The 26894-nt window shown below is 41.9% G+C and overlaps 3 protein-coding genes across 4 annotated transcripts in view; 2 read left to right on the top strand and 1 right to left on the bottom strand.

Moving 5' to 3' along the window:
- Positions 1-26894, top strand: part of ccnk (cyclin K) — a 263741-nt gene that overhangs the window by 4777 nt on the left and 232070 nt on the right. The gene's annotated exons all lie outside the window — the stretch shown is intronic.
- The window catches only part of LOC139621832 (hormonally up-regulated neu tumor-associated kinase homolog), a 118519-nt gene that overhangs the window by 61251 nt on the left and 30374 nt on the right, over positions 1-26894 (top strand). The window lies entirely within an intron of this gene.
- On the bottom strand, positions 1693-11150 carry tbx18 (T-box transcription factor 18). The gene is made up of 8 exons (XM_071478706.1): positions 10677-11150; positions 9046-9208; positions 8516-8617; positions 7155-7326; positions 6545-6712; positions 5437-5501; positions 3981-4075; positions 1693-3416 (listed from the first exon to the last, which is right to left on the bottom strand). Exons 1-8 carry the CDS (start codon positions 10909-10911, stop codon positions 2875-2877), a joined length of 1542 nt encoding a protein of 513 aa, XP_071334807.1. The 5' UTR covers positions 10912-11150; the 3' UTR covers positions 1693-2874.

Here is a 26894-nt window from a genome sequence, read left to right as displayed (position 1 = left end):
AGACAACTGAGGTGGTGGTGGTGGTGGTGGTGGTGGAGGGGGGGGGGGGGGGGGGGGGGGGGGGGGGGGGGGGCAGAGAGGAGCTGCAGAGAGGAGCTGCAGAGGAAGTGGGTGAGAGCAGGAGAGAGTCAGCAAACTTTGACGTGAATATTTGGGGAAGGTGAAAAATCAGGTTGTGAGTAACCAGTCAGGAGCTGCAAAACTAGATCAGCAGATCTGCTTTCCAGTTGAGGGGAAATTCAAGAGCAAGTGCAGCTCTACCATGTTGTACCGCATATCAAAATTCATGTCATGCAACTGTGGGAATTTTAATTACAGATTGCCCACAGAAAAAAATGTATTGCATTTCAAAAACGCAGAGGATTCAGTTTCATACTTTTAGGTGCCTTTGTATATTTGGATCATGACAGCGAGGTATCAGAATCTATTCCTGTAACGTTAGTACTAAACTAACTAAGGAAACTAGCTACTGTGTTTGGCCCCAATATTGTGATTGTGATTTCGTCTGAGCTCGTAGTTGGTTCATAGATCCCGTACATGCCCCTCTTTTGGATAGAGCTTTCTACCCGGCCTGTATAGTGTACATTTAAAATGGCCTCTGTAAAAGTGCAGTGCAGACGAGAAAAAGTCTTTCCCCCTTTGTACTTTCCTAACTGTGTCTGAAGTCTATTCTCAGACGCAGCCACCATTCCAGTTGTAATTTTGAAAAGCTTTTTATTGCGTAGTTATGATATAAAGAAGCATGGAGCGGGATCCAAGTTTCATATTTTTGTGCAGCTGCTGGATTTCCTCTGTTATATTTTGTTCTTGTTTTTGGAGCTTAACTACTGACAAAGCCCCTCTAACTACCAGGCATTATAAGAGCTGTAGTGTGCCGTGTTTGTGTTATCATTTTCAAAATAGATTTTGGGTACAAGGTGCAGAGGAAATAGTTCTGACTAATCCACAGGTTTCTCAGTGTTTTGTCTTGGTTTCTTGGAGACATTGTGCTTATTCAGGTGTTAAAACAGGTTAAAATTACAAAGTGTGTGACAGCAAACAGCTTTCTGAAAAATCTTGGCTCATGCTTTCAGCAGCAGAGTAGTATGACTTTGGTGAAGGGGCGGGCGGGGGGCGCAATTCTCAGGGATCTGCATGAACTTTGAAACTGTGAGGTCACACACTCGCTGACAACTCAGCCACCTGTTGCCACACACACATACACACATCTGCACCCTCACACCCACATCCACATTCACTACACACCCTGTCTTGCGGGACTAGTCATTTCTAGACAACACTTGTAGGTATTTTATTATATGCATGACAAGTACACGATGAAGATGATGAAATGTGTTATTTGTGTGTGTGTGTGTTTGTTCGTGTGTGTGTGTGTGTGTGTGTGTGTGTGTGTGTGTGTGTGTGTGTGTGTGTGTATTTGTGTGTGTGTGTGTGTGTGCATGTCTGTGTGTGCCTAAGATCTCCCTGTCTCCTGTGGTATTTTTCATTTATCTAGCATTTAAAGCCTTTAGAAGCCCGAGTCTTTGAGTGCTGTATCTCTCACACACACACACACACACACACACAGAATTCACAGTAAGCATACATTGCTTTGTTTTTTTCACAGGGAAACATTGTATTGTGATTGCTTTAGTATAAAAAATGTGGAAAGGAAACTCACACACATACAATTGCATTACTACACCATCTGAACTCAGTTAAATTAGTATGATATTTATTAGGCTACACATAAACATTGTGTCATGAATAGATATATTTTTATTTGGCTCAAAGAGGTCAAGGAACATGTTAGTGTCCTCGGCCGAAGGGCGTGCTGATATAGCGCTTGTTTGTAAGGAAAAGCTTTTCGGTCCAGTTCAGGGCTGGCTTTTGCGTACCTGACCCAGTCTAATGAGCAGAAGCAGGTGCGTTGGGGTTTTTTAAGTGCGAAGGGTCACGCAGCCCTCTATATACACATCTCTCCTCCCGCCTGCTTTCACCTCGACTATATACAGAGCCATCGTGTGCAGTTACATCTGTGTCACACAAGGAAAGACGTTCTTTAGTCTGACGTCCAAACATCTGTCAAACCAGACGTAGAAGATCAGTCCGTTATCTGTCACTCTCCTACAGCTTTAACCTCATCAGTCCATAGCTGTCAAGAGATATCTCCCTTGGTTTCTTGTGGCCATGATGTCATCATGTTAATATGTTACAGGCTCCTGTGGTTGTGTATAAAGTTTTTTTTTTGTTTTTCTGTTTTGTAGTGCATGTTACTAACAGGACATTAGCTGCATATTTGTTAATCCAAAGACTTGATCGAGAACACCACCAGTCAAGTCAAGAGAAAGAATTTAATTGACAGAAGGACTTTAGTCAATATATCCCTTAAAAATAAAGTTTAAAAGTAGTGTTGAGTATCTCCATTCAAAGAAGGGAAGCTCATAGAGGCCATGCAGAATGCTGTGTGAGTATAATAGTTACTGCTTCGTGGCCTCCTGCCAGGGGTTGAAGTGCTTGCTTTGAGTGCCTGGGCCAGCCCTGTGTCTGCCCAATCCATATTCAGTTCCAGGTCAGTCACTGGGCTGCATCGCTTGGACTCCTTCATCAAAGCCGCAGGACATTTCTTCCTTTAGTGACCACTGCAGCTGCACATGCATGTCATAGAAAACATGCTCGAAAGACAAGAGATATTCCCTTCAGGTAGAGGAGCTTTGATAAGTTCATAAGCTCACGGAAACAATGGCTTGATTTGTCACTTGTCCACAGTTCAGCTCAATGCTTGTTCAGCACATGGATGATTAATTTGTAGAACTTTGTGAACCAAAAGCAACTTACACCCATTCGAGGGTGTCATCTTGTGTTCGTGACAACCCCAGACGTCCAGAATCAAATTCAGCCCATGTGGGCAGTGACCTGTGAGGCCCCACCTCCCGGCTGGGTACCTGCCAGTCCTAAAGTCCGAGAGTCAAACAAGAAGCCCTGCTGTCCTCCACTGAGCACACCCAGACTGTCCATTAGAGTCCCACTGGGAGACGAGCCAAGGAAGGCACTCTGATGATTGGCAGTGGCAGCGGCGGCCATTTTATCAGGGCTGGCAGCGAGGCGTGGTGAGGGGGGGAATGTGTAGCCGTACAGACTGTAGGGCGGTGTGTGGAGGCGAAGCCCGGCGTAACCCTGTGAGGTTGGGTTGGATAGATAGCCAAGTTGAGAAGCAGGGAGAGGCAGGGAACAGAATCCTTCACCGTCATACGCCGATGGACCTCTGGGAGGGGGGAACGGCTCTGGAGGGTTGCTGTAACGATGGAGGGGGTGTGTAGGTCGACTGCAGGTATAGTCAGGTGGGCTGAGAGGGCAAACCTGGAAAGGTGAGGAGCACGGGGATGTGGAGAGCAGGTGAGATGATGCTCCGACCCCTCCATGACCTCCTGGGACTCCTACAGAAACAGCCAGAAAAACAGAAAAAATACAAATCCACTTAACATCATCCACTTTCATGTCAGCATTGGTCATTGGTTCAAATATAAGCAGGATGGATACATTAAGATCCTATAAGCCAAACTGATACTGGTCCTGGTACTGAGCTATTTCAGTGACTCAGGTACTAAGATTTTAAAACTTTGTGAAAAAGAGCGCACCAGTAATTAGTATCAACCGATGGCCTAAGTCAAGGTATTGAAATCTCTATAGGGAGAGGAAAAGTTGGATTGGTGCATCCCTAAAAACCATCTTGGGAGAGGGTTCGGGGTGGACAGAGGGCCGGACAAAGACTGACTCTGACAAGGGAAACCACCTTTTGCATAACACTTTCAACCACCATAGTGGTGGCAGATCAGATAACAGTAATAAACAACAACAATCTTTATAATAAAAAGGTACTGACAAACAATGTCATCATGTAAACAGCAGTGCCAGATCAGCAACAACAAACAACAAATTTTTCATGTTGGATGACTTGACTTATTCTGAGTATCCAAAACACTCCTGTTAGTTAACTCTACCTTGCTTGGCCATGCCAGGGATGTCTTCAAATGTCAGTGTCCGCAGAGATGGACGCCAGAATGCATAAGACTCAACCAAAGCCTCCAGACCCATCCTGTAGAACACACACAAACGCACACGTTAACACTCATACATCAGCATTAAAGACAAATCATCACAAAATCACCTGGAACAGAACTTCATAGCCCTGGACTCTCTGCAGTCACTGACGCAGCTGCAGCCGCTCTCTCCCAGCCTCACTGGCTCACACATTACGCCAACCACCTGGCGGCCATCTTAGTTGCTCGTGGGGCCTCACTCGCCGTCTCCATGGAGACCGCAGGTAATGAGGGGCATAAACGCTGCGTTGCGATTGGCTGCTGCCAGCCTGGTGCTCTGAGGTAATTGCTTTCACACGGCTTTTACGGGCGAATCAGGACGAAGGAGCAGGAAGCCGCAGCAAGGATTTATGAGGTGGGACTCCCCTCCCCCCTCAAATCTGCTTCTCCCTCCTCCTCTAGGTGGGGCAGAAGGTTGCTGTGGCGGGGTAATGCAAGTGCTCTGTTACCCCTCGTTAGCGTGAGGATAAAAGTCCTCCCTCCTGCGGGGTTGTAGCCACGGTGATAATTTAGACAAGCTGCCCGGAGCGGCTCTGTGTGCACCAAAGCAGCCTATCAGAGCAGAAGTTTATTTAGCAAACTGCTTAACTCTTCCTGTAATATTTAAGGGGAGGCTTTTTTTCGGCCTTCCTGAGTTTAACTTTTATAGGGTCAGCTGTCAGGGTCCTCGGTTATCCAGTTTGCCGTTCTCTACCTTCCTCCCTCTCAAATTTTCTGTCTAACACGTTCCCTCTCCTCCTCTTTCGCCTGCTCTCCCCCGTGCTCTCCCCTCCTCTCTAACGATTTCTATGAGGCCTCAGGGGAGTGGCTGTTTGGAGACTGTTGGAGTTTTACTGCTGTGTTGTTTTAATGCTGTGTTTATATATGTTTAGAAATGTGTTTATACAGATTTTCTTCAGGACACTCTTGACTTTTATTATTTTGCTGTTGATGTTTATGTAACGAGGCTGGCTGGAATCTGACGCTCCATTTAGGTTTGCAGCTGAGGTTAGATTTTTCCCTCTCAGAGCCTGTGCCCGTAACTATGCAATTGTTGGAATTAATGTGCCTTTAAAGTTAACACATTTAAATGAAAATGCATCACGGATTAATATGATGAAACCATAATAATATGTGCCACGTCTGTTCACTTTAGTCAATTTCTTTTCTGCCATTTAGGACAGATTTAATGGGCGGCTGCTGCACATTTTCCATTAGAAAAAAATAAATAAATACATAGCTTTGCTCCCCATAAAATCAGACTGAAATAGCCGTGACAAAAACCACAACCAAGCCAGAATATAACGCAGTCATGCATCCAACATTACCCCTAATGCACTAGATAATGTGAAAATCTCTGTGGTTGAAATGAACTCACCGGTTTCTGCCAGAATCTCTGAAGCCTTTGGCAAATGGGTTTCTGTCAATTTTCAGCCTTGTAATCTGAAAGGCAAAATAAGACTCTAATTATTTCCAAAAATCTAGTTAGTAGAAAACCCATGATAACATATATATATAATGGAGGATTTTTTTCCCAGCCAAAATAATTTTCCTTCTCTGTAATCTTCCAATCGGGTCTATAAATAAATACATTCATGTGCATCGTTAGCTGCTGATTGTGCCAGTTGTTGGCATCTGCACTTGTGTGTTTCCTTGCACATATATGTGAATTTGCAAATATGTGTGTGTATGCATGTCCCTGGGGCTGCCATGGGGCTGCCCAGGCTGTGGGTGGTGTTTAAGACCCAGCTCTGTGACCCACATCCAAAGGGACTTTTATAGGCATTGCCACTGTGTTCTGACTTCAGCCATCATGCACTGTGGGCCAACCAATCACTGCTAACATCCTACTTCAAAGCTCATGCTGACTGCTCCAGTGCAAAAGTCCATAAAAACTGTCAGTTAGTTCCCCTAGCTGAAGACACTGATGTTGAAATTTGGTGTGGGGAAAATACAGAAAAATATGAAGCACACAAGCAATGTAGCAGTGTACTTCAAAAATCAACTAAAATGAGCAGCACCATTGGGTCTATCTGATAAGTCCACCAAAACTGGTTAAACACGCTCTAGGAAAACTGCAGGACCTTTCTCCCCTCTCTCTCTTGTGGACCCACACTCAAAAAGAAATCTGTTTAAAAAAATGCAAACCAGACCAAGATAAAAATCCTAAAATTCTTATCCTGCAGGAATTAAAATAGTTTATTTTACTTTTCTATGACATCTTATAGTGCTTTTCTGTTTGAAACTCACAGCTGAAGAAAACACCAGTGTGACCTGCAGAAGTGTATCTTAAACCTTTATCAGTCATCACTGACGAGTAATCACAAACAGTACAAAGCTACAAAACAAACTACAATATCTCTCAGCAGCAGGGCGGGATCACATCATGGGATTATTGGCCACGGTGGCTATTTGAGTGTATTTGGTTCATCCAGTGGTGTTGGTTTTAAAGGGAAGCGTAGTTGTGTGGAGGTCAGCTGTGTTACCTGTTGATTCTGATACGCTGTGACAGTGGTGAACACGGTCTCTGGGAAGGAGAAGGTACGAGTGCCTTCCCCAGCAGGGATGGCCCTCACTGGGGATAACTCCTCTCCACACTCTTTACGGATCACATGGACCCGCGGCTGGTACTTGTGCATGGAGTGCAGAATGATCTGAACAGGGAGGGGGAAAATGACTCTTTCAGTCTTAAATTACAAGAACAGCAACTTAAGGTTATTTACAGCTGTAAACCATGATGGTGGAATAATGAACACATGTGGGCACAGAGATGCATAGATACATGCACCTGCACACACAAGGAGACACACACAAACATGCACATAGGGTTATATGAGAGACTTTAGGACTTAAAAAAAACAAAAAAAACATTGCACATCATTATAATTATTAAGACCAAGAATCACAAAAATGCAGTGTGATGATAAGGTGTAAGCCTAATTATAAGGTCTACAACGATTTTAGCAGAATTATCACACCATAAAATATAAAATTTAAGAATCTAATATTTATATAGGAGATAAAATATCATTAAGGAGGCGACAATGAGGTACGTATGTGTGGGCCTATTTTTCCAGTTTTCGTTGTGGCACTTACGTGTCCCTGGTCATCGAGCTCGTTGTTGGTCAGTTTAAGTTTGTCGAAGCTGACCACCTGACGCATCCACGTCTCTCCTGACGCCGGCGAGTCCGGGTGGATGTACACTCTGGGCGGCACAGGAGAGTCCGCATTCCCCGCTACCATCCACTTGGAGCTGTGGTACACGTACCTTCACAGTTCACACACACACACACACACACACACACACACGGAGGTGGCAAATGAGCATAATATCCCAAGTTTGCATTTTCTTTTCGTCCTTCCTAAAGGCCGCTCATTTCGCTTAAGCGGCGAAATGTGTTGGGAAAAATGGATCAGCAGTAATCCCAAATAATCGACATGATGTCTTTTTTTTTTTTTTTTTTTTTTTAAAGCTGGAGAGAGACAGAACTGAACAGTAGTCACGGGAATGTACTTTAAATAATTCCACCTTATATATTAAAGAAAAGCCTATAGGTTGTTTTGATAAACGCCACAGATCAAACGCATTTTTCTCTGTTCAACATCCTCACATAAAATGTAGCCCAAAGGGCCAACCAAGTCCCTTGACTTATAATTAGTCCAAATAATTTACCTGCAGATATTTTTTCTATAGAGGGCTACGCAGTTAACTGGGTCATAACTTAAAACGACATGTATATATAGGTTTAATGGCCTTCAGCTACAAACACAGCATCTGATCTGCTGAAGGTGTGTTCGTCACCTGCTGTTCGGCGTTCGGCTGGAATAAAAACCCGCAGACTCCGCTTCCTCTCCCGCAGCTCGGAACTGCGTGTGCGCAAAGCGCTGGTATCTCTTGCATTATAGGCAGTGTCAGGTTGGTTGAATAACATGTTCTCTACGATATCACTCATCACCCGACACGGGTTTTGGACGTTTGGAAATGACAGAGCCACGGTGTGTAGCATGCAAAGACTTGGCTGCGTTGACGCCGCAGCGATAACACGCTGTTTCCTTCTGCATTATCACGACATTTGTCGGTTTGAGCTTCCAGGGTGGAGAGGTTGGGCATCCAAAAGGCCTTTTCCAAAAGGGACGGCAAACCGCCGTGACAAAACACCGGTGCCAGGGGCCATTTGTGGAGAGGGAGCTGGGGTTGCACAATTGAAAAATCTCGGGTTGTCCCAGGAGCAGTGGATATGAAGGCTAAATTAGGACGAACATTCCTGTAACCTTCCCGTTTCTATAAGATCTGCGTGTGAGGGGAAATAATCATACTCGAGGATATTTACATGCACGATTTAAAAAAAAAAACTTTTTTCTTTTCTTTTCTTTTTTTTTTAAATTTTTTTTAAATTTTTTTTACTTTTGTTAAAAGTCTGAATACGGATCAAAATGTTGGTGTCGGTGGATCTCACCTATATCTCTTGTTGTCCACGGGGATGATATCCATGGCGATGTAATACTGCTGGTGTGGGTCCAAGCCCGTGATCTTCACACGCATAGCGGGAAACATCCGCCTGACAGAGAAACCAAATAACATCTGAGATCTGAACTGAACTACAGCCTGCATGGCTTCAGGCTACAACACGCACTCATTTTTACTTAACTGTGTAAGAATAAAAATAATCATGGTCACATTAATAATAGCAAAAATAATGGCTTAAGAAAAAAAAAGTGTATCTTGCAGAAAATGCTGTGTAGTCTGTCGTCTTGTTTGAAGAATATTTTATCAATTCTGCCACAACAGCTGATTTGTCTTAACTGTGACTCTTATCTCATTAATCTTTCATTTCAATCTTTCATATTTAATATTTTATGCATGTGTTTATGATAGGCACATTTATCTCAGTGGGCTACAGAATGATGTGCAGCAGCTATGACTCTTCCTTCAGCAGTGTTTATGTCTGGGCATTTTTAACCCATTTACACATGAACTCGGTCTTACCGTCCAGCCTTGGTGATAATCATTTCCGTGCCAATTTCGTGGAAGCGTTTCCACAGGTCTGATCCCTGCAGGTCCACACGGGCCTCCTCCCCGGTGCCCGTCACCGGCGCCGTGCACACAGCTGCGGGCTGCGGGCTCTCCAGCAGCGCATCCTCGCTCTCGGCTGCACCGGAAAGAGCCGTTTTAAGATCAGCATCATGTACAGGGTGTCAGTGTGGTACTGAAAACATTTCGTCCTGTGCCTCAGAAAAGACTAGAACATTATGAATACTGCGGAACGGCATAAAGGCACACAGACATTACAACAAGACGAATGTCTGCTGATATACAGTATAAAGTAAGATTTAAACACCATCAGTTCACGTATGACCTAATTTACGTACACTGTTGCAACCGTCCTATTGCAATGACTATTTTCAGCAGCCTACGAAAATGTCACTAATTTTACTACACAAGTTAATTTATAGCTATTATTTCAAGGAGGTAAAAATGCTTTTAGGTAGCCCTACGTTTATGTCCATGTTGAAGACTGGAGCATTAGAAGCTCGGAATCCGTAGGACTATTACGGTAATATATGTCTCTATAAACTAAGGTCACTCTACACTTATTACTGAATATATCCACCCTCGTATATTTTGATCCAGTTGAAAAATAAGTTTACTGTACACCCATTACTGGACACCAATTTAATTTAGGTCGCAATAGGAACTCTGTAATGATTTTCATTATGGAGTACTTGAGTTTAAATCTGTTTTAATACAGAGAGGACACCCCAGTAGTATTTATGTGTCTCACCGCTGTTGTTATTTGCGCTATTCAGCACAGGCCTCGCCAAGTGCTGGAAATTTATGCACATTAGACGTGGGACTAACAAGCCAAACTAACACAAAGACAAATCCTCAGCCAAGGGCATTTTAAACTTGCAGCAGATTTAAATCCTAATTTGTCAAGGCCAGTCGGTTTATGCTTTCTGTAGACCTCTTAGCATCCTTCCCGTGGCAGTTCCCCTGCCTTTATACGCTGCTAATTGGCGTGTTTATGATTGCAACACAACTCATAAAGCGTCTCACATTAGTCACACTCACACCACTCATATTTACAAGGCCAGGGCCGTGATATGATATCACATTTCCAGTGCCTGGCTCTGACCCTACTCTATCATTGTTTTACTTTATAATCTACATCGTCTGCGTCTGATTACTGAAGTTTCCTGGGCAAGAAGCAGAGGAGAGTATGAATAATCCTGATGCAAAGGACTGTGCTGCTGCTTGTTATGGAAGAAACATCAGGCAGCAACTAGGAGCAAGTTTTATTTTTTCCCTAGCATAACACATGTGCATGGCCTATTGAAAGATGAAATAATTTGCAGTATAGGCCTATCAGTAAAAGCTCTGAAAACCAGTACAGTCTACAGTGAGAGAGTCTATGGTTTAATCTGACATGGACATTATTTCAAATGTATCCTATGTCACTTTTTGGTGGGTACTATTCATTTAGTAATATTGCCATTTCAATGGCCTATTTCAGGCAGGGAGCCTAACTAAGTCATTATTATTATTATTATTATTATTACTATTATTATTATTATTGTTATTATTATTATTACTATTGTGCTATTGTGTTTACTTACGGGACCCGTCACTTGCACATTCAGCCTCACTGCCGCGGTCGCTGGTGCTCGCTCTGTCGGGCCGCGGCCCCGGGCTCCCGGGTAGATCAGAGACTTCAGCTCCGTCCTCGTAGCCGGGGGACACAGCATCTCCTCCGGACGTCTTGCGCCTCTTCTCCGCTCCGATCAGCGCCTCCACCGAGAACGCATGAGCCTTGACACTCATCGCGCAGGGGGAGCGCCGCTTCTCCGCCATGTCTCTCAGTCTCAGAGCAACGAGAGGAGGGGGACGGCGTTACGGGCTTGCAAAGGAGCAAGAAAAGTTCAAAATACAGTCAGTCTCAAAACAAGAGAATCCACGATGACAGTCTAGTGCTGTCGGTGGGGCGGGTTCTCAGTCCTGCAGCCGGGCAGCAGAGGAAGCGGAGGGAGCCGGGAGGAGCCGGAATACTGTCTCCGTTATCCGTGAGAGCCGTGCGGACTTTTGGAGAGTGTCAACAACCCGGGCTTAGAGGAGAGACGGAGAAGGGGACCTGTCAATCACAACACAGAGCAACCAATCACGATTGGTCACAACCCCCCGGAACTTTTCCCTGGTCCCGCCTGCTGTGGGGGCCGCCCGTGCCGCCTTATGTGGTAAAAGTGGAGCTGAATCGTGTCTTCAGGCGAAGCAGCGTGGGGAGCATCTCTCCGTGGCATTGCGCGCATTTTCACACAGCGGCCCGACATGCTTTGCATTTCTGGCCATTAGTAGCTTCTGCACGGTGGACACTTGTGGCCCTCATCCTGACAATGGGCTTGTCTTACAGCAAGTTCGTGTTTCATACAAGAAATTAAACTATACATCCAAATGTGTTCGTGCATGTGAGAATCATTAGACCTCTGGCAAAGTAAATGTGGACAGGCTGCTGGTGCCCGCCTTCACCCCCACCACGACCCATATAGAAGGAACATATAGGCTATTAGGTTTTTGTATGTTGTTGCTTTTTGTGCGATCAAGCGGCATCCTAAAGAAAAAGTCTATTATCTGAACTAAGTCTATGATTTATTTATTAGGCTATTAGTTCACCAAACGTTGTCATCTCACATCTCCTATTCACAGTTGAACACACAGCACACATTCGCACACAGCAAAAGCTCTGCTTCATGACATTATAACAAGCTGTGTTTAATAAACAAAATCATAAAAGAAATGATGCAGTTTGACATCAGCGTAACAACATCCTCGAATTCAATGCTCAAACAAATTCCAGTCCTTGTTTAACTGCAACAACACAAATGATCTGCTAAAAACAGATAAAGTGCCACAACCTGAGAAACTGCAATTACACATCATCGTAAATGTGTAGGTTAATATAGCATAATTTACAGTTATTAATTACAACCATTTGTGGGCTAATGCAACTTTGAAATAGCCTAAAGAATATATACTCAGCCTATGCAAATACATTAGATGTCAAATTAATGATCATCATCATTATTATTATTATTATTATTATTGATAATTATCATAGGCCTATAGTGCTTCTTGGTGTTATTTTGGTGTGAAAATGTAGGTGACAGCCTTTACAAAGTATATCAATCATGTTCCAATGTCTACTTGAGTCACTAAATAAACTAAATGGACAATGGTCCATAGTCATGATGAAGACATGATAGTTAGAGGGTAATGAAAGTGATTTAAAATGCAGCCAGCTGAAGTGAATTGAGAGATGAGTTGGATTCTGTCTCCACGCACGTTTGGAAATAATCTTCCGCACTTCCAAGGCCGAATACGTGGGGAGTGTGTGTCGGTGTGGGTGCGTGTGGAGGCTCTAACATATGGAGGTGGAGGACCTGGCTATAAATAAACAGGGCAGTGTGGTCGTGCTTGTGTGTGTGTGTGTGTGTGTGTGTGTGTGTGCAGGTTTCAATTTAGAGTTTACATGCAAGATGACAATGCAGCATTAATGGGAAAACCGGTGGCTTCATTAACCTGCTAATTTGTTACATAGCAACCTTTATTATCTGCATCAGTATTTAATTCTTTCTTAAAGTTTCCTGGTTGCGTCAGTGACGTTTCCTGCGCTAAAATCACTGTGTAAAGCTCAGGGCCTCCCGCGGTTTGCTGGTTAAATAAACAACACGTCGCCGTCGGTTATTGGCAGAAATTCAGTGTATATGATTGGACGTCAAGCGGAAGGCCCGTGTCCATATCCGTGTGGGTTATCAGATCAAAAGCCTTGCGTTTCACTTCCCGTGGGCATTTAAAAATGTCATTTTTTTAAAAATTCTTTTAAAGCTCCGTGAGAATAAAATAGGTTACGCTCTGTTTGAAATAGTTTGGTTTCGATTCAATATGAGCATATAGTCGCATGACTAATATTTGCATTGGCCTAAATAGCCTCTAACTTCTACAACTAAAATGTTTTCTCTTATGCTTATAGCCTATGGAGGCAATTAAAACTATAGATAATCAAAAGACAGATTTAGTCATAGCAGAAAGTTAACGATTTATGTCTCTTGTCTTTCTGTTTTACAATCAGCCTAAATATAAAACTTAACATACATTTAATAATATTTCAAATAAAGAGCATGTATTTATTTTAATATAGGCCTATAGGCTAATGAAATGTGACAAAAGTTGGGACGTGAGCAGAATTTTTAACTGGTGTTCCGTTCAATTGTACAGCCTCAAAACAGGCAATTAATGTATTGACCATCGTTAACAAAATAAAGATAAAATTAAGACATCCTTCATGTTCCCATCTTTTTCAGGGGGAAAAAATTCAAACTTGGTGGAACTTTTAGAGGGAAATAAAAAAATAGACAAAATCCCACAAGATATCTCGTCTGATAACAATTACAATAGCCTAATAATGATAATGATAATAATGATGATTATGGTAATAATACACAAATTGTTATTACTATTATTTGACGTACAATCATTTCTAATATTTGATGAACATAACGTTATTGGGACCTTTTTAATAGTTTGGATTAATGGTCCTTACAGCAGCTCACACAGGACTCTGGGTGTAAGTTATCAATTCAATCTCATAATATGAACTTGGCTTCAGTCAGTCCTCAGCCAAACATTTTAGTCGAAACTATGTTTGGTGTGACTTTATAGATAGGCCTACACACCTATTTGTAATAAAATAGCATTTGTAAATATATAGGCTTAGAGTATTTTTCATTTTTCATTTTTCAGTTTTTCGTTAGCAGGTGCACCGCTCTTTGCATCCTAGAGATCACTGTGCCATCTGCCGTTTGACCGGCTCTGTGATAGCCTCACAACCTTATAGTAATTTACATTTATTTTAGAGAGATTTATCCATGACAGCTCAGCGCAATTATCCGGGAAAGTCACTGCAGAATATAGCGATAATGAAGCAAATAAAACCGACTCGCTCAAACTTTAAAAACGCCTGTTGTTTACCTCGTTAGACTCCACACATGAGGACTAATTTTCGACACCCTACAGGAGGTCTAACATCTTGAAGCGAAGGCACTTAAGCGGGCTTCTGGCCAAAATGACCACAAAGATTTTTGAGGCTGCGGGGTTGTGAAAGAAGTGTATCTGTAAAATATACAGGCCCGTTTTCTGTCTTTGTGGCCGGGCCAGGATTCACATTCTTCCTCTGCAGATGCACTGGCTCTAAAAATAGTGGGAAGCTCTCTGTCGCCGGGTCTTTTCTATTCTGTCCAACATGGATTTGCTAGACTGACAGCTCTGTACATCCCGAATGTAGCAAATAATTACACAAATAATTATTGACCGTTGAATGTGCTTCAGTGCTTTAATTCTCCTCCAGGCTATTTCTGTCAGACTGTGTGAACAAGACCCTCACACACAGGCGGTGTCAGTCCTGCCCAGGGCCTCAGCTTGACGGGATAGACCTAAGCTAAGCGTTAGTCTGCAGCGTTTATCCGTCCGTGGAGAATGTAAGAGAGGCCATTTTTATTAAACACGTGTAAACAGGTTTCCCGCGGTATGAAAGTGAGCGTGCACCGCTGCGGCCCACCTGTCGCGTGCCGCTTTTGATTGATCACCAATTTGTGCGCGTGGACAACGAAGGACTGAAATTTAACTGAAAAGTAACAAGTTGACTTTTAAATATTTAATAAGGATAATAATAATAATAATAATAATAATAATAATAATAAAAATGATGATGATGATGATTATAGACAACATTTTATCACTTTGTCAAACAATAAGTTTATGTATAGTTTATATATATATATATATATATATATATATAGATAGATAGATAGATAGATAGATAGATAGATAGATAGATAGATAGATACATTTTTAAAGATGACGTCATTAGTTTGCCGATTATCCTAAATTATGCGGTCACATGCATAATAATTCAGCCAATCAGAGACCAGCCCTTTCACACAAACGTCGTTTCAAAAAAATCCGTTCTGTCGCTCCGAAGGTAGGCGTAACCCACTGCGCTCTGAATAGGCTGTTTATTAAAAACCTTTGACATAATTACCTGCGAGCTTTGAAGGGACGCGGGGCAGGGTGGAGGGGGCGGGGCAGGGGAGAAGGGGAGTCTGGGTAATACATTGTTAACAGGTATTTAGCGCGTGCTAATGGGCACGTGGATCACTGCCAGGGCTTTTATGGCGGAAGTGGCATGAAGGAGTGTGGGTTTCTGTGTGTGTGTGTGTGAGAGAGAGAGAGAGAGAGAGAGTGTGTGAGTGTGAGTGACAGAGAGAGACTGAAAAAGAGAAAAGATCTACATACAATACATTGGTTATATGGTGCTCGTGCAGCCGTTTCAGGAGAGCTCTTTCCACAGTTTTGTGATGTGTCGTTTTGATCTTTGCTGAGGACAGGGCGGTTTCGTGCTGCAGCTGACCTGGGGAGAGAGTGTAGTCTAACTGAAGACAGATATATATGATATATACAGAGAGAAATGCAGCATCCAGCTTCAGCCATCTGCCTCCTTCCAGGTTCAGGGGTCCCTCGTCACCCCTGCAGCTCATCCTGGGAGGCCGAATCCCAGCCGAGAACTGCCGGATCCCCCGTATGGCTCCACTGGGAGAGTCATAACTTGAACTCCATGCCTATTTTGCAGTTGTGCCAGCACTGCAAAGCAAACGACTGGGGCCCCTGCAAGCATATCCTGCTTATGCTGGCCGAGAGTCACTCATCATCCAAGTGAAGTGACCCTTGCTCCCTTTCATAAAGTTAACCTTCCATTGAAAACGTGGTATTTACTGACGCGCTTGATAGAAATTGATGGATCTATGACATTTATTGAATTTTTTTACGAGCTGGTTCTGGTCTTGACGCCGTTTATTCAGGCCTCTGTGCGTCTCGGATGTTATTCAAGTTGAACTCCTGCTCTGGCTGCCACAGCTTGTCTCATACACACAAGCAGATGCGCGCACACACACACACACACACACACACACACACACACACACACAGACGAAGAGAGAGAGACACACACAGATGACTCAAGCTCTGTGCAGCTCTGAGTTACAGCCTGAAGCTGCTGCACTGGCGTTGGATTCATCCTCTTATTCACAGATGAAAAGTGCATTGCTGAGCTCAGCCAGGTTGTTGCCTGTCACTACACTGCCTATCACATCATTATTTTAATGAGATCAAACTCAAACGCATAAGCAGTGAAGGAATCATCCGAAATGTTTTATCAATGCCAAAGGTATTAACCCAATTTCTTTTTTCCATTAAGCAAAAAAATACTGTTTAAAACTACCATGTTGCTGAAAGAGCTGTGAGTCAAACCTGGAACAATGGTTGGATATAAAGGAAAGGAGAGATTAAGAGAAAAATTGTAATTATCTTCCATGCAACCCATGTGATATTTTTGAATCCATCAGATTTTAAGTCATTCATGCCAAAATGTGCAGGATGTTAACCCTTTAAAATCAGATATGCATGTGCTTAAGTGATCTCTATATACAGCAGCAACTGTAAGAGACAAAAACTCACTACTAACTGGTTTGAAAACATCTCAGTTATTATTGTGATTATTGTTTGTCACTGTGGAGGAAAGCGAACGTTAAAAGAGAATGAAATTCTTTTTCCTCTCCTCACTTTCAAGTTTAATGATTCTCATATTTATAGTCATAATTAACTGTTAATAAGAGCAATTAGTTTATATGAGACGTGAGTTAAGGGGGTATAATAGCTTTTCAGCTTCACAGGCAGTGGAAAGGCATTTAAACTGTGGTATAGATTGGGGTGTGTGGTTAGTGATGCAGTGTGTGTGAGGGTTTTTCCTGAATGGCAGATACAGCACGTAGGGTCATAGTGTGTGTGAGACAGTGAAAGGTACAGAAAGGAAATGAGACGTAAGTGAAAAGGAGGAGGTGAATCATCACCTTGGAGGCAAGTGGAGAGGCAGTGGGAGCGTTTCACAGGTCCTGACTTTTTATCTGATAATCTGTAATTGTTTCTCATGTCTGGCACGTTGGACGTCCTCAGAGATACTGGCTAGTTTTTAACTGCATCAGTTCTGTCTTTTTTTTTTCGTTCTCTACAGCTGAAATGAGATGATTTCTGTCCAGTAGTGTCTGAGGACCGGCTAATAATGGATCCAACTGACAAGCTTATTTCTCAGCTCATTAAAGGAGCTTTAAAGGTTCCACATTTTGTATTTTCTGGCGCTCAGAAACATGTTGTAGTGATTTATTGTAGAGTTATAAAGATGGCGAGAAATCAGACATAGTTTTTTCAGGGCGGGGCTAAATAAGGGAAGCCTGACATTGCCAGTGCGTTATTATCAACTGAGATTAGTTGGGGTAAAAAAGAAAAAAAAAAAAGTTGCAAAACACACTTCCTCTGGCTGTAACAGCAATCACCGTTTCAATAATAATATTTGGAAAAACTAATATAGAATTTATGTTGGATTGATGGAAGGTGGGCAAAAGGGCTCCCCAGGGGTACTGCAAGATTTCTGAATGTAAAACTACACTAACTAACTACACTATCCAGGGACGCCATGGTTTCATTGGCTACCACTGTTGAACAGTTAAAAGAGGGAGTTAAATGACACAAGAAGTCATTCCCAATAATCTGTATAATACTTTATCTAGCAAATAAATAACTGACTTTGACCTTAAACCAGGTCAGCATAAGTCAAACTCTCTGCCGGACCGGCTCCAGTCATATTTACTCAAGTCAGCAGGAGACACACTTACACATATTTCTCGGGCTGATCTAAATTCTATTAACTGCAAAACTGAGTCATAATTTGCGGAAGTAAATTATTCATTTGCTGGCACTGAACACACTGCAGAACAGGTCCAGTGTGTCCAAGAGACAATCTGCTCACATTGCTGCCACGACCTGCTTAGTTTATCACCTCATAGTCTGGATTAGAGGGATTAGATGCAGGGGGGCCATACTGGTTGAAGCTGCCTGAACTGGGCAGGATTGCCTCAAGCCTGTGCCCTTCAGCAAGGCAGCAAACTTGTACCTGTCCCATCATTTTAAGATGCTTTAGATGAGAACTAGTTAAAATGTGTTAGAAGTGTTTAATGCTGTTGCACAGCAAAAGAAAAAAACAAAACAAAAAACAACATCTCATTACCTCACTGCTTCAAAGTCAGACAGAGAGGAGGGGCAGACGCAATAGGAAGAGAACAAGCAAGCAGGTGCTGTTTTTATGGGTTTCTCCATCTAGCGAAGAAGAGGTGAAAACATTTTCTCCTCTCATAACCCCTGAAACCACATGAAGAGTCGATCTGAGGGGTTTGTGTGTGTTTGTATGTGTGTGCATGAGATCATTCGGAGGGAGGGTTGTGTATGCAGAGGTTCTGATTACGTCCTATTCTTCACTCCCTGGGAATTCTTTAATTCATAGGCATGTGTATGTGTTCATGAGCGTGCATGTGTGCGTAGTCTATCCTTGTGTGTAATGACCTCTATAGTTTCCTGTGATTAGGCTCCGTGATGAGCTGCTAAAAAGCACACAGATTAGAACTATGGTAAATTAAGCTCAAAGTGCTCCAGACTTTTTTCTTTGGATGTTTCGCTCTCATTCACGCACATATACATGCAAACACACAAACACACACGCAGAAACACACACACGCTCTCCTAACGAGTCCAAAGCTCATCACGGAAACGCTGCAATTTGAAAATAACAACAATCATAAAAAACCATACAAACATCTGCAGCTCGTAACTGACGTCTCAGGCCAACCCCAGCACACGTGCCTCTTAAAACTGGAGAACAACGGTTATTTTCATCTCTTAGATGTTGGAGTTTTATTTCTTTTCTCTTTCTCTGGCTCAACTGGAACCATTTAGGCGTTTTTTAATCAAAGAACTAAGTCGTTAGAATTTGGCGGCGAAGGCGTCCGGCAAGCCCGTCTCTCCTCCCTGCCTGCATTCAGCGTCCAGCCCAGCGCTAACTAGCATTTAGCGCAGATTTGAGGAATGCTGTTTTATTACTGTATTTAAGGATTGTCTGCGTTAAAGCATGCACAAAACTGAATATGTATAAATGAAATTTTATTGCCTTGTCACAAAAAAAAAAGTTTCAGTGTTTTCCGTGTTTTCTCGCCAGTGTCCGTTGCTATTTTTAAGCCTCTCTGAGGATCTAATTGGTCGTAATGACACCGTTTTAACTATGGAGAGAGAGAACAAACTCTGAATGAGACTCATGACATCAAAGCTTTAAGGAAGCCTTACACACACTGATTCACAATAACGCACACACTCAAAAATGTTTCTGACAACCATGTACACACAACATAAAACACCATAGACAAAGGCTGTTTGTTGTTGGTGTGGTGTAATTTTGTAACATTATTTTTGTGAGTTACCTGTGTTAAAGGTAACCTGGGTTAAAAAGGCACACACTGTTATCCATATTTGTACATGCAAAGATGCTCCACCATGAATATGATGTTGATGAGTTGTCAGGACAGTAAATTGACTCATATTTATCAAACTTCTAAAAATTACACTTAACACACTACAGAGCCAACATACAAAGAGTGAAAAATAATAATTATTTATCAAACTACTCACTCCTGACAAAAGTGAAATTGAGGAGGAAGTCAAGGACTTACCCACATCTGCCTGACAGTTTGAACATTTATTTCTCAACTTTTTTTCCTATTATTTATTTTAAAATCTTTGTACATTATATTATTCTACAAAAAACAATTTTAAAATTACATTTTATTTACACCAATGAAATCCTTGGTAGTCCCGCTAGCAATGAAAATGAAATTAACCACAATCTATAATTTCTAACATTAATCCATGAAGACGAAATGATAAGAAATTGGCTGGAATAGAAACAAAAAGAAAACCAAACTGGAACATCACAAAAATCAGAGAAAACATGTAAAAAGTACAGACAGTATATCAATCAATCAATCAATCAATCAATCAATCAAACTTTGTAAACAGTAACCCCCCCCTCCCCCTTCTGAGTTCTACATCAGCTTCTGATAATGTATTATTTATTATGAGCAATGATGTTAATTTTTTACAATAATTTCAAAACGTGTCAGGGGGTGTGTGCTCACCTCTGTTTTGCACGGCAGTCGTCTGGGATCAAATTTAAGAGCATTTTAAAGTTACAAGTAATTTGCTTAATGGTTTATTACCTTAGGTTTGCAAGTAGAAGTGAAGCAATTTCACTTTTATTTTTTAAGAGTTTTTTCACAGTTTTTTTTTAACTGGTCTGCACTTGGCACCAAAATGAAGACTGGGTTTTTAGCCCTTTGGCTTCATGTACTGGTCAACTTTTTCCTGTTAATGATTGATAAAGTCTTTGTGCATACACACACACACAACAGCATTCATATTTGTGCACAAACGCATGTCTGCACACAAGTACAAATGTCTTTGTGTGCTTGTGTGTATATATGTATGTATATGCATGTGCACATGCCTTTGTTTGTAGCCATATAGCTGCAGTGATACAGCCTCGGGGTAAAATGTGTTTTTGATATAGAGTCTCTTCCTCTCCCGGCATGCCTCTAATACTCTCCTTCTTCCCAGGATAACAGGGTCACAGCATGGAGACCTCAACGACTCCACACCTGGAATAACACCACCCAGAATATCCGCTCCGCTCTGCCTGCGAGCTGGTGTGTGTCTGTGTGTGTGTACAATTGTGCGAGGGAGATAGGAAAAAGAGGAGAGAGTGAGAGAGGCTTTATGAATGGCAGAGAGAAGGAGGTCGTGTGGTGCAGTCAAGTCATCTGTCTCGCTAATTTCTCTCTCTCTCTCTGACACATACTCAGACATAAACCGAGCACTCTGGTGTTTCTTGCGATGGCCTGTTTTGCAGCGGAGGAAATATGAAACACCCTAAGGCATTTGTCAGCGGTCGGTTGCATGTTCTTGCTCTTTACTTATGTGTGTGTGTGAGTGTGCGCGTGTTTGTGTTCACTAGGCACATTTTAAACTCACAAAGCCGTGTGCGTCACTCTTCCCCTGACACACTGCTGAGGTCTTATTAATAAAAGATGAGTTTAGGGGAAGTATGACTGTTTTGATCCCCCCACCCCCCTCCCTCCACGACGAAAAGCAAAGAAAAGACGGGATGAAAGACTGGGAGAGAAGGAAAGTGGAGCGAGGTCCACTCTGACCCCCAGGACCATACTGTGAATGGGCTGTTCACCGAGAGTGAGAGAAGGGTGGAGAAAGAGAGGGATGAAGTGAGGACACAGAGAGAGAGAAAGAGAGAGAATTCATATATCTACCACTGTTTGATGCCTGTGGTGTGCCTCTGTAACTATAGCCCTCTTTCTTTAGCTTGCTATTGCTCTTTCCCTCCGTCCTCCAGATCTCCCTCCCTCCCTCTCCCCCCATCTCTCTCTCTTTTTTTTATATCCCTCTCTTTGCCCTCTTCCTGCTGATCTGTGCCAACCACCATGAAACCACCGCCACATTAGAGCCTTTAACGGGCACTGCCTGGCATCCTGCTCTGTCCAAACATATTATAGCCTCGTCGCACACGCACATGTAAGTGTGTATATGTGTTTTATACCATTTCTGAATTCACAACTATAGGGTTTCACCATATATTCAGGGCTGGGGGATATTTTTCATCCCTACAAAACTGCCACGTGTCATTGTGGCTCCAAATAAACTCCAAAGATGTTGACTGCTTCTAACAGATTGTGGACGGAGAAGGCGGCAAATAAATGGCTCACATATACCAACAGAAAAACGATATTAAAGCTGAAGAATTTACTGGGAATATGGTTTGGACTGATGTTTATAGAGTGGAATATTATTATTACATTTCTATACTGGTGCAGTATTATAAAACTGAGCGGAGTGAAAGACTGAGCTTAGTTTTGGCTTCTGCCCATCCATCCCTCCATCATTTATCGATCCACCCATTCATCATTCAACTATTTATTAGCCCATCTGTGCATCCATCATCCATTCATTATTCATATATTTTAGAAAATTAAGAGTTGTTGACTTTATTCTAACCATACACCAGCTGAGACACTGGCAATCCTTCACTCAAACCCTGTAATTACGCCAGAAACTACACATACACTCACTTGACTTGTTATTGTGTATGTGTGTGTGTGTGTGTGTGTGTGTGTGTGTGTGTGTGTGTGTGTGTGTGTGTGTGTGTGTGTGTGTGTATAACCATACTCATACTCAGCTAGCCAAGTCCTCCAGGCTTTCATCTCTCACATGAACTGACCATCTGAACATTGTCTCACCCAAACACACACACACACACACACACAAATGTCCGTGTGAGATTTTATGATTTGTTGATGAGGCAGTGAGGATGTTGCTCACACCCCACAGAGGACGCTGCAGCTGGACGGGCTGACCACACCTGCTGACATCGCGCCAGAACACCAAGGTGATGCCTGTTTGTTTGGATGTTGTCTCATTTAGTAAAAATGAGACAACGGTTTGGAAGATTATTTTTTACCACATGGCAGCAGTGTGGCAAGTTAATAAGATCATCCCTCAATCTGAGGACCCCTCCTTATTTACTCTTAACCCCTCCCAGCTCCAAGAGTGCTGACCTTTGACCTCTTTGTTCTTCTGTGAGGTGAACATTTTATTTGGCACATTTCATTTGGTTAGACATACACAGATTAGTTTATGACAGAAACAAAAACAAAAGAAACACAAAAATGATGAAATGTGCACAGAAGCATTTAGATGTGAGGATGTTCAAAAATATGGAAATGAGCAATATTATCTTAAAGCTGCACTCATCATTATTTTTATAACAACAATGGAACAAGTGCCTATTTTAAATATGAAAGAGAGCACATGTAATGATGTACCCACAGAGAGTTATCATCCATCATCTTTGCAGTTCCCATCAGCTCTGTGCAGCGTTTTAGTGTCTTTCAGCTCATTGTTTTGGTTTTCCAGTCAGAAAACTCCTTTCTCATCAACCCTGTTTCCAGCTTTGCCTGCACCAGCAGGAAGACAAATTCTGGTGAATATAGTGGAGCATCTAGCAGCTAAAGAGCCAGATACATTACCAACACCAAAAATTAGCTAAATGAAGAGGGAATACTGGACATGCATTTGTCAGGTGGCCAGAAACTAATCCCAGTGTTGCTCATATCAGCTGTAAATAAGCAACTGTTTACTAATGTTTCTCATAACTTTATCTGGTAATTGTTGATCTTATGGCAAAAGAAAAAGAAACAATGCAGCTTTAAGTGATTGCATGCATGCAATGTAAATTAGACTGGAGGTCTTATGAGCACTGTTTTTGGTGTAGCTATTTTGCTATTTGCTACCTGCTCAGTGCACATATTTCAGTCATAAAACGACAAGTGCACATTTGTCCACAATGTCACCGATTTACTGAGTACACATGTTCAATTATCATTACCCCTTCCTTTTATATCTACAAACATACATTTCAAATACAGGGTAACACTACTTACAAATTACAATTTAAATAAAAAACATGGCATGTTCGTTTACTTACCAATGAATTGCAAATTTGCAGGAAATTCCAAAATGCATACCACATATACATGAAATGTATTGTATACTATGTCAGTATATTAAATCCTGTAAATACTATGTTACTCCAGTCCATGATAGATGCTGGATGCATGATGGCTCTAGTATTTCCTGTTAATTATTCACAAATCAAATAAGGGTTATCAAAACGAGGTATAAAAGGTGTATAGAATAAGAAGATTAAGCAATTCCAGTGTGACAAGTACAAACACACACACTACCACACACTGGATCCTTTTCAAATGAATCATTACATGACGCCACAGCATTAAGGCTCAGAATAAGATGTCCCTTGCCTAAATCTGTCCTGACTGTGTGGTGGTGAAATCCCAGTTTCAGAGGTTCCTAGCACCACTGAGCCAAGAAAAAGTCCCCTGGTTAGACATACACAGATTAGCAGCAGGCATTACTGTCAGGGAGCATCAGTGTCCATGTCCTTTGACTCTGTGGCTATGTAAACAACATTTATAGCTTTATTAAAAACACCCCTGTATTAGTGGGGGGTCACAGGAACAGTTAATGGTGTATGTGACAGTTTGTTTCCCCTTCATAATGGGCTCTGAGCAGAGCAGGTAATTACAACAGGCAGTCTCTAGGGCTGCACAGGGTTCAGTGTGTGTTTACCAGCCCGGGAAAAGGCTCAGATTTGAGTGTTGGAGCCTTAAATTATCTGGGATATTAGTGACAAACATGCCATCATGTTCACATTCACCCTAATGGATAGCCTATCCTTACTCTTACTCTGTCTTTTCATTTCTGTCTGCATCTACCTCCATCTATCTCTATTCCCCCATCACCTCCTTTACCTTTCTCCAGGGTCGGCTTTATTAATTTATCTTTAGTCCCTTTACAGCTTGCTGCATATATTTCAAACTGTGTGGACAGCAGGGAAACAGATACTGTAATTATTCCATAAATCAAGTGTATAGTCTGCCGAGGAGTCCTGTAAATACTGCAGAGGAGTAGTCATGCCTTCTGTGGCTGTCCACAGGCCTTTGGGTCAAAAACGAGCCTGTTGAAGAGATCAGTGCCTAGATAGAGAGACAGATAGGCAGGGCTGATACATACTTTTTTTTGTGTTGATGTAATACATTATATTGAACTTTCTTTTGAAGCTGGGGCCATAGAAAAACCTATGATTTACAGCTTGGATTCTTAACTGTAGTTTACAACCTTAAATGGGTCGTGCTTCTGGTGAGTTTTAATGTGTTTTCATCAGCCTTGGCTCAGTGGCATGAAACACATTTTTTTTTTTTATATGGGTCCTGATTTGAAAATGTTTTGGAAACCTCGACTTTATGAAGCACTCAACTCCAAAACTTAGCAACAGAAACCAGTCAGGATGTTTTCCTCTATGGGCCAGTCTGCAACAATTGTTAAACTGTATGAGCTGGTGAGTGAGAAAATCGTTCGTTTTTATTGTAATGGAATATCAATAATTCACATTGAACAGAATATATAGAGGTACCTTAACCAAGTGTTTTAGTTGCCTAACCTTAATCACAGTTTAAAAACCATAACCATGATCTTTCCTTAACCTTCCCCAGACTGCAAAAGGAAAAAACTTTTAAGGGAATGGTTTGACATTTTGGGAGAAACGCTTATTCAGATTTAGATATGTCTGCTTAATAGGGAGCAGGAGCCATTAGCTTAGCTTAGTACAAAGACTGGAAACGGGGAAATAGCTAGACTGGCTCTGTCCATAGTTAACCAGCTACCTATGATAACAATTCACTTACTTACACATTATTATTTGTTTGTTTGATGTTGTTTTAGTGTAAAAATGATACGTTGTGGTTTCATGTAGGGTTCTGTGACAATATCATGACAGTGCACATTCATTACAGGCTAGCTGTTTCTCCTCTTTGTTCTGTCTAACTTAGGCAAGAAAGCAAATAATATTATTTCCTAAAATATTGTAGTATTCCTTTACAGTGTTGCCATTGGACATTAAGGCTGCATCTACTACGATTTAGTTTTAAAATGCATCACTTCTGCAGCGTTTACTCCTCCCACTCTATACGTTGTCATTCCCTGACTGGGACTCAGCTATTGCAAAATGAATAACAAAGTACATGCGTTGCTGACCTTGTTGTCTTTGCTAGCAGCTGTTGTGCAGTTCAGTTGTGCATTTAATGCTACAACTGCCTTTGCTGTTCCTGGTTTGTACTATTTTCTGTAACTACCCGACTACAGAGTAGACAATCTCCTCCTTGTTTACACTGGCTCACACGTCTGTGAATTGTCATGCACGTATGCATTTTCAGGTGTGATCGTATGGACGCAGATCGTTTCTGATATGAAGCTAAAATGGTTGTCTGGACGGAGATCGTTTTCATTTTAATACAGGGTTTTCCAGAATCATCCAATATCAACATTATGTCTGGCAATAAGGTTGCATTTTTCTACGCACCCTTGAAACTGCAAAATATTGAAAAATAAAGTAATTAAAGTTAATTTATCATAACTGCAGATGTAATCAGAAGGTTATCAAGGGAAACTGCATAGAGTGATTGAGTCTAACTTTCTTCTTCTTCTTTTTTTTTTTAAAGTAGCTTTTTGCCACTTGATTAAAGTCTCCCCTCTGTAATGCGTACCACTTGACTAGACCAGTTTGCAGAATTTTATACATTTACTGTAAATGCACAAAATGTTAGTTTGAGGGCAGTTAGCAGGATGCAGAGAAGAGGAAGAAGCAGCTACATGAGTGATGTAGTTGTGCATAATTAATAATAAAGATCAGATGGATTGTTGGAATGCACTCACTAGCTCCTTTGGAAAAGCAGGTCAGATGTTATCGGCTGATCAGACTGCTGTGTGGCTGATGGCGGCAGCTGAATCCTAAATACTATGAGGTGGTGAGAGGATGAAATCTGGTGAGCAATCAAAACACGGTGAAAGGGGCTGAAATAGGAAAGAGAGAAACAACTCTGTGGACACAGCAAATTTACTCCTAATAGACTATGACAGGGACCCATTTTTAGTCCCGCGGTTTTGGTTTTGAGTGTGTGAGTGTGCAGACAGTCCAGGAAAAGAGATCATTGTCTTGTGATGAAAGATGGAGTCTGCGTGTGTGTGTGCAAGATGACCACTGTTAACCTCGGTCACATGCTTGTCCATGAGTTTAAATTTGATATGACGGTTTTCAACAGTTCTTTCCTCCCTCTGCTTTTTTCTTTCATGATACGAGGGGATTTCTCAACAAACTCAGTGGAGTTTTCTTCAAGCAGAGTTTCCGTTGTTAAACAGTCTGTTCAGAATCA

The sequence above is a fragment of the Trachinotus anak genome, unplaced genomic scaffold, assembly GCF_046630095.1.
Source record: "Trachinotus anak isolate AG129_WGS33_773 ecotype Australia unplaced genomic scaffold, CSIRO_AGI_Tana_v1 ptg000005l, whole genome shotgun sequence".
NCBI lineage: Eukaryota > Metazoa > Chordata > Actinopteri > Carangiformes > Carangidae > Trachinotus > Trachinotus anak.
This window is presented reverse-complemented; position numbering and strand designations above follow the sequence as displayed.

Coding starts and splice junctions, on each gene's coding strand:
- tbx18 (XM_071478706.1), bottom strand. CDS start 10,911: ATGGCGGAGAAGCGGCGCTCCCCCTGCGCGATGAGTGTCAAGGCTCAT. Junction 9,209..10,676: donor ATGTGCAAGTGACGGGTCCC/GTAAGTAAACAC, acceptor TTTCCGGTGCAG/CCGAGAGCGAGGATGCGCTG. Junction 6,713..7,154: donor AGCTCGATGACCAGGGACAC/GTAAGTGCCACA, acceptor CTCCCTGTTCAG/ATCATTCTGCACTCCATGCA.